The 8105-nt window shown below is 41.7% G+C and overlaps 1 protein-coding gene across 5 annotated transcripts in view; it reads left to right on the forward strand.

Annotated features, from left to right (window-relative positions):
• The window catches only part of ARHGEF3 (Rho guanine nucleotide exchange factor (GEF) 3), a 345766-nt gene that overhangs the window by 331763 nt on the left and 5898 nt on the right, over positions 1-8105 (forward strand). For all 5 annotated transcript variants that reach the window (XM_011947258.1, XM_011947259.1, XM_011947261.1 and 2 more), the window contains one exon: positions 3799-3969. In XM_011947258.1, the coding sequence (XP_011802648.1) occupies positions 3799-3969 (171 nt within the window). The remainder of the gene's footprint in view (positions 1-3798; positions 3970-8105) is intronic.

Raw genomic sequence — 8105 nt, forward strand, 5'->3', positions numbered from 1 at the left:
AAAAAAAAAAAAAAAAAACCAATGCAGAGAGATAAGACCCTCATGATATTCAGGTAGATAGAAATACAAAACATTATTTTTAATAAATGAAAGCAGACCCACAGTTACTATTATAAATGTATACATAGAACATGGAATGAGAACACTGATTGTTTCCATTGTTTTGTCTCTGTTTTTCAAACACCAGCAAAAGAAGCAGTATTTGAAACTAATCATAGCTGCATAAGGAACCGCCATGGCATTTGAGTTTATTAATCTTCATGTGATATGCCAGCTGTTCAGTTCCTGAGTTAAATTAGGAAATGAACACATATTTATGACTGTAGTGCATCTTCTTTCTGGTTTCCTGGATACTTGCAGGCAACTCAGAAAATTGACTCAAGTGCTGATTAATTCCAGCTGTCCAGGTACACCTGGTAACAGTTAACTGATAAGTCACAGTGACTAATGCTGAGGTCTTTAATAGTAAGGAAAAAGCATGGATTTCATTACATATTGTAAAATATGGAAAGGTAAAAAGATAAAGTAGACATAACACAGTTGCTCAGATACCTCCCATTTATTTTAAGTTTTTTGAAGGCAGGAATCCTCTCATTTCTGTTAATGCTACCACTTACTCTAACATGGAACAGGTTCTCAGTAAACATTAAATTAATTTGAAGGATGAGTCATGGCTTTAGTATATTTTGTGAAATTATTTTGTCTTGAAAGTGAAAATCAGTCATTTTTGAAAACCAAGAAAGGAAAAAAGAAACAAAGTATACCAAAGTGTTCTGCTATTTATTGTTTTATGTTAATAAAACTCAAATTACTTTTATAGAATTTATATTTAATATTAGGTTGACGTCAAAGGCCAAAAAGCTTCTTCTGTAACACTAAAGAGCCTATATTTTTTAAAATAAGGATTTTTTTTTAAATCAAAGTAGTGAGTGCTACCACCACAATTTGAGAAATAGAGAAAAGAATAAAGAAATCTTTGAAACTTTTGGCCAGGCGCGGTGACTCATGCCTGTAATCCCAGCACTTTGGGAGGCCAAGTCAGGTGGATCATGCGGTCAGGAGTTTGAGACCAGCCTGGCCGACATGGTGAAAGCCTGTCTCTACTAAAAATACAAAATTTAGCTGGGTGTGGTGGCAGGTGCTTGTAGTCCCAGCTACTCAGGAGGCTGAGGCAAGAGTATCACTTGAATCCAGGAGGCAGAGGTTGCAGTGAGTCAAGATCGTACCATTGCACTCCAGCCTGGGTGACAAGAGCAAGACTCTGTCTCAAAAAAAAAAAAAAGAAAAATATTTGAAACTCTTAATAGCTACAGAAATGTACAGATTATGCTCTCTCCATAGGATATATTCACCAAACTTCAGCTGAAAGCTGTAAGATCTTCTGTCAAACTTGTGTGGAAGTACAAAAGTTATAACTGAGTAACAGTTTTTACCCAGTTGCTTTTGGCAGACAATATCATTTTACTGGCATATGAAAAAATAATCACTTGGCCAGACGTAGTGGCTCATGCCTGTAATCCTAGCATTTTGGGAGGCCAAGGCAGGCAGATTGCTTGAGTCCAGGAGTCAGAGACCAGCCTAGGCAACATAGCAAAACCCCATCTCCATGAAAAATGCAAAAATTAGCCAGGCATGGTGGCATACACCTGTGGTCCCAGCTATCAGGAGGCTGAGGTGGGAGGATCACTTCAGCCCAAGAAGCAAGGGTTGCAGTGAGCTGAGATGGCGCCACGGCACTCCAGCCTGGGCGACAGAATGAGACCCTGTCTCAATGAAAGAAAAAAAGAAAAATAATTACTTAACAATCCTAGATAGAATTTATTACTATTTTAAGACATGATAACTTCTGACTGAGCAAAGGCCTCTTTTGGAACCTTGCTTTTCAGAGATTGACTTTTCTTTTAAGTAAATGTGACGAAGAAGAAGACTTATCAACATTTTCCATCTGTTAAGTACTTTTCAGTTACCACCACAAGAACGATGGGACTGTAGGTCTTTTCACTTTTAGGAGACAGAGAATCCTGCTAAGGAAATCATTATTTTGCCTCTGATTGGTGTCATGGAGTTTTTTATTTTTTTGAGACGGGGAGTCTTGCTCTGTCGCCCAGGCTCTAGTGCGGTGGGGTGATCTCGGCTCACTGCAACCTCTGCCTCCCAGGTTCAAGCGATTTTCACACCTCAGCCTCCCAAGTAGCTGGAATTACAGGTGGGCACCACCTCGCCTGGCTAATTTTTTATGGTATTTTTAGTAAAGACAGCATTCACCATGTTGGCCAGGCTGGTGTGGAACTCCTGACCTCAAGTGATCTGCCTGTCCTGGCTTCCCAAAGTGCTGGGATCACAGACATGAGCCACCGCGCCCGGCCTGGTGCTCAACTAATTTCTCATCCCTTTTCTAGCGTTTTATAACGTTTAGATATATTCATATGACAGAATGACCAACACATCAGAATAAATATCCACTGACCACATCTCAGGCGGTACTCTTGTTTTTGTATTGACAACATTGCATCCACCATCACTTTGGAATCTTCTGCCCAAACTTACTCACATGTGCTCTAGACCCTGGATGTGAGTGTATTTATACAGACTATCCCCATCGTTATACTGGTGTCTTTTTTCCCATTATTTTTTCTCTGTTCTTTATAAACGTTTATATTATATCATTGAAAAAGATATCCAGGCCAGGCGCAGTGGCTCACACTTGTAATCCCAGCACCTTGGAAGGCAGAGGTGGGTGGATCACTTGAATTCAGGAGTTCGAGACCAGCCTGGGCAACATGGTAAAACCCATTTCTACTAAAAATACAAAAATTGGCCAGGCGCGGTGGCTCGTGCTTGTAATCCCAGCACTTTGGGAGGCCGAGGCAGGCAGATCACAAGGTCAAGAGATTGAGACCATCCTGGTCAACATGGTGAAACCCTGTCTCTACTAAAAATACAAAAAATTAGCTGAGCGTGGTGGTGCTTATAGTCCCAGCTACTCAGGAGGCTGAGTCAGGAGAATCACTTGAACCCAGGAGGCGGAGGTTGCAGTGACCTGAGATCACGCCACTGCACTCCAGCCTGGCGACAGAGTGAGACTCCATCTCAAAACAAACAAAAAGTACAAAAATTAGTTGGATGTTGTGGCAGACACCTGTAATCCCAGCTACTCAGGAGGCTGAGGCAGAAGAATCGCTTGAACCTGGGAGGCAGAGGTTGCAGTCAGCCGAGATTGTGCTATCTCACTCCAGCCTGGGCGACAAGAGGGAAACTCCATATCAGAAAAAAAAAAAAAAAAAATTCAAACCATTTGTTCAAACCGAATTTGCAAATATTGTTCGTACATTAGATTGAGTACATATAGAGAGACGTTGAAGCTATTAATTGTGTCACATCCTCAAAGACAGTCCCTCTTTTGGACTCTTACATTCTGTTTTGTTTTCTCTCCTTAGCCAATTTTTTTATATGGCTACATTTTCAACATTGTGAGCATGTTTTAAGAAATGTGCAGCCTGGAGCTCAATAGGTATCCCTTCCTCCCAGATAAAATTATTCATCAATATTAGTTTTATGTATAATATAAATATCTTTATGTGTACAAATAAATGTGTGTGTATGTGTACAGATGGATAGATAGATGCAGTATACTAAAAGTATTTATGGTTTTTTTTTCCTCTTTTCCCAAAGTAGCAACTTAGATAACAGAATTAGATCCAGGTGTGTCCTGGTGTCCTTCTAGGCTGAGCCCCTAAGACTTGGTAGGAATAGTTTGCTGCTTTCCTCCATACTTAATTTTCCTCTTTGTTTCCATAGATAAATATCATTCAGGGAATTGTGGCAGAAATCAACACCAAGACTGGCGAATCTGAATGCCGCTATTATAAAGAGCGGCTTCTTTACTTGGAAGAAGGCCAGAAAGACTCCCTGATCGACAGCTCTCGAGTCTTGTGTTGTCATGGTGAACTGAAGAACAATCGGGGCGTGGTAAGTAGTTACTCCCTTTAAGCAGTCTCATCCTCCTCCCCTATCCCTAATTCATTTGATGTGGAGCCTCCTCTTACAATTTCTTCCCTATCTAGGGTCATGTTCTTTTTTCTGAGGTGGAGTCTTGCTTTGTCACCCAGGCTGGCTCACTGCAACCTATGGCTTCCCAGGTTCAAGCAATTCTCGTGCCTCAGCCTCCCAAGTAGCTAGAACTGCAGGCGTGCACCACCACGCCCAGCTAACTTTTGTACTTTTTTAGTAGAGACAGGGTTTCACCATGTTGGGCCAGGATGGTCTCAAACTCCTGAGCTCAAGTGATCCGCCCACCTTGGCCTCTCAAAGTGCTGGAATTACAGGCTTGAGCCGTTGTACCTGTCCTTCATTCTTTCAAACAAAAATTGCTTTTCCAGTGTCATTTATATCACAGGACCATATGTGTATATGTATATATATATTCATTCATATTTTGTAATGTTAAGGATCAGTACATATTCACAAAGAATTCTGGAAACCAATATAGGGTTGCCAGCTATTTATTTTGTCTGATCATGACTTTGAAAAACAAATGCAGAATAGTTAACATCTCTCACTTTGATTTCAGAAAATAAAGGATGATCTTAATAAGATGTTAGAAGGATTTAATCTCAGAAAAACAGTCTTCAGCTGAATGCATTTAACTTCTTTATTGTGGATTGGGACCCATCCACAGACTGGCATTTTGAAACCAGTTTTTTTTTAAATAACAACCTATCTTCTATTGGTTGCATATTTAGCTTTGACCTATAGATACCCATTTCCTGGCTTTTATTCCCAAGTGGATACCAATGGTTCCTCTTCTGCTATCATAGCAACTGTGCGTATCTCCCTTGGAGCACTTAATATAGTGAGTTGCAATTCTTCATTTGTCTGTCAGTATATTCCATTATACCATGTTATTTTGATGGGGGGACTGTGTTTTGTCAACCTTAGATTCTATTATGGGGACCTGGCACATACTGGGTGTTTTTAAACAATGGGTCTCTTTAAACAATGAATGAATGTTTGTTTAAAGAGAAAGATGAATTTGAATTATATGAGAGTTCAAAATTCATTTAGCTCACCAAGCTATTTGTATGTATAGCCAGTAGAAATTGTGTGTGTGTGTGTGTGTGTGTGTGTTTAAATTTCTGTGTTGAGATAACCATTGGGAGAGAGACTCTGCATTTTGATTGTATTTCATCTTCAGTATCTAGCCAACCCTTAGAATGAAAGCCAAAACCAGATTGAAGGGTTCTTAATAAAGTTTTGATAATTCAAGGGACATCCGTTTAGCCTAGACTGAGCAGGCATGGAAATATTACTTGAAATCAGTGAATACATGTTATAACCCATTATCAGGGATGCTGTGGATCCAGCCAGTGCATGGTACAGTGGGAGTAATGAGGCCTATCAAGTCTGTTGCTTGAAGACGTGTGTCTGTGGGACTAGGGAGTTACTGATTGCTAGAAAGCTGCATTCTGTTTCTTGCTTATTTTCAGAAAGCACCTGTGGACTTCTAGTATCTGACACCAAGCTCCTTGAACGTTCTTTCTAGGAAGCCCAATGAGAAATAGGAAAATGCACTGCTCCACAGGGTGTAAGCCTATTATCTTTCTGTACATCAGTCAAGGACTGAGAACTCTCTGGTTAGATGTGCCTAGGGCATAAAGATAAACTCTAGTTTTTATTGCAGGCAGATAGATGTTTGAGAACAAAGATAGTTGGGGTGGGAGGCTTGTGGGTTTTTTTTCCCCCCAGTAGAGTTGTAAAAGTCATTGTGAATGGCCGGGGTCACGCCTGTAATCCCAGCACTTTTGGGAGGCTGAGGGAGGCAGATCATGAGGTCAGGAGATCGAGACACCATCCTGACCAACATTGCAAAACCCTGTCTCTACTAAAAAATACAAAAAAAATTAGCCGGGCGTGGTGGCGGGCGCCTGTAGTCCCCGGGAGGCGGAGTTTGCAGTGAGCCGAGTTTGTGCCACTGCACTCCAGCCTGGGCGACAGAGCAAGACCCTGTCTCAAAAAAAAAAAAAAAAGTCATCGTGAATAAAGTCTTGGGTCAGAAAAAAAGCACAGTAGTTTGAGGGCAGGAAGGAGCTGAGACCAATAAGAGAAATTATCAGTGAACATTCATAGATGACTTTTTTGTTTGTTTGTTTTTTGAGACATTGTCTTGCTCTGTTGCCCAGGATGGAATGCAGTGGCACGATCTTGGCTCACTGCAACCTCCACCTCCCGGGTTCAAGCAGTTCTCGTGCCTCAGCCTTCCGAGTAGCTGGGATTACAGGCACCCACCACCATTCTTGGCTAATTTTTGCATTTTTAGGAGAGATGGGGTTTCACCACGTTGGCCAGGCTGTTCTTGAATTCCTGACCTCAAGTGATCCGTCCACCTCGGCCTCCCAAAGTGCTGGGATTACAGGAGTGAGCCACTGTGCCCAGCTGAGTTGTATTTTTAAAAGGTTGCCCAGACAGTCTCAGCCCACCTTGGCTAGAAGATTGATAGAAGTAGAAACAGTGTAAAAATCTGATTATCCCAAATGCTGTACATTAAAACAATCCCCAAAAGAAAATTCTTTTTTTTTTTTTTTTTTTTGAGACGGAGTCTCGCTCTGTCGCCCAGGCTGGAGTGCAGTGGCCGGATCTCAGCTCACTGCAAGCTCCGCCTCCCGGATTCCTGCCATTCTCCTGCCTCAGCCTCCCGTGTAGCTGGGACTACAGGCGCCTGCCACCTCGCCCGGCTAGTTTTTTGTATTTTTTAGTAGAGACGGGGTTTCACCGTGTTAGCCAGGATGGTCTCGATCTCCTGACCTCGTGATCCACCCGTCTCGGCCTCCCAAAGTGCTGGGATTACAGGCTTGAGCCACCGCGCCCGGCCAGAAAATTCTTAACACATTATTTCCACAACTACCACACCAAAAAGCCTTTAACTTGGTTATTTTGTGCTTTATCCTGTTTTTCAGTCTTCTTAAATATACATTTTATTCCCTCTAGCCAAGATTTGGTTGGGTTTTGTTTTTGTGTTTGTGTGTGTTTGGGAGGTAGTAGGGATAGGGGTGGGAGACCTATGGGTTTCTTTTCTCCCAAATTTAAAATGATCTAATAATATTGAATGTGCTTCCACTATCCCAAGTCAAAATTCTAATCCAAAGTTTTTAATTCAGTTCCCATTTTTGTTTTAGATTCAGGGGGTATATGTGCAGGTTTGTTACAAGGATATACTGCATGGTGCTGAGAATGGGCTTCTATTGATCCCATCACCCAGATAGTGAACATAGTACTCGATACGAAGTTTCAGCCCTTGCCCCTCTCACTCCCTCTTGCCTTTTAGAGTCCCCAGTGTTTGTTGTTCCTATATTTATGCCCATGTGAACCCAAGATTTAGCTCCCACTTACAAGTGAGAACCTCTCGTCTTCTGGTCTCTCCCCTTTAAGACCGCTGGATTGACATTCCCAAATATTTCCACCAGAAAGCTAGAACCTAGTTGCAAAGTTGTGGATATTTTCACTTCAGTTCCTAAGCATTTCCAAACTGTGAGAAGAGTCTGGCACTTAGCATTGAATGGAGCAAATTTACCCCAACTCCACCAAGCACACCTGCTTTCATAATGGGGCCTAAAACAAGCCTTCATTTTTGCAATTTTCTTTTTGCCCACATCATACACATCAGTTGTCAACTTTTCTCTTCAGAGAACCAAGGTTCTGATGAACTTAACTGAGAAGGAAAATGTTGATCTTTTTTTTTTTTTGAGACAGAATTTGCTCTTACCTCCCAGGCTATAATACAATGTCCCAATCTCAGCTCACTGCAACCTCCACCTCCTGGGTTCAAGCAATTCTCCTGCCTCAGCCTCCTGAGTAGCTGGGATGATAGGCACCCGCCACTGCACCTGGCTAATTTTTGTATTTTTAGTAGAGATGGGGTTTCACCATGTTGGCCAGGCTGGTCTCGAACTCCTGACCTCAAGTGATCCGCCCACCTTGGCCTCTCAAAGTGCTGGAATTACAGGCTTGAGCCGTTGTACCTGTCCTTCATTCTTTCAAACAAAAATTGCTTTTCCAGTGTCATTTATATCACAGGACCATATGTGTATATGTATATATATATTCATTCA

Source organism: Colobus angolensis, unplaced genomic scaffold (assembly GCF_000951035.1).
Source record: "Colobus angolensis palliatus isolate OR3802 unplaced genomic scaffold, Cang.pa_1.0 Scaffold26, whole genome shotgun sequence".
Taxonomy (NCBI): domain Eukaryota; kingdom Metazoa; phylum Chordata; class Mammalia; order Primates; family Cercopithecidae; genus Colobus; species Colobus angolensis.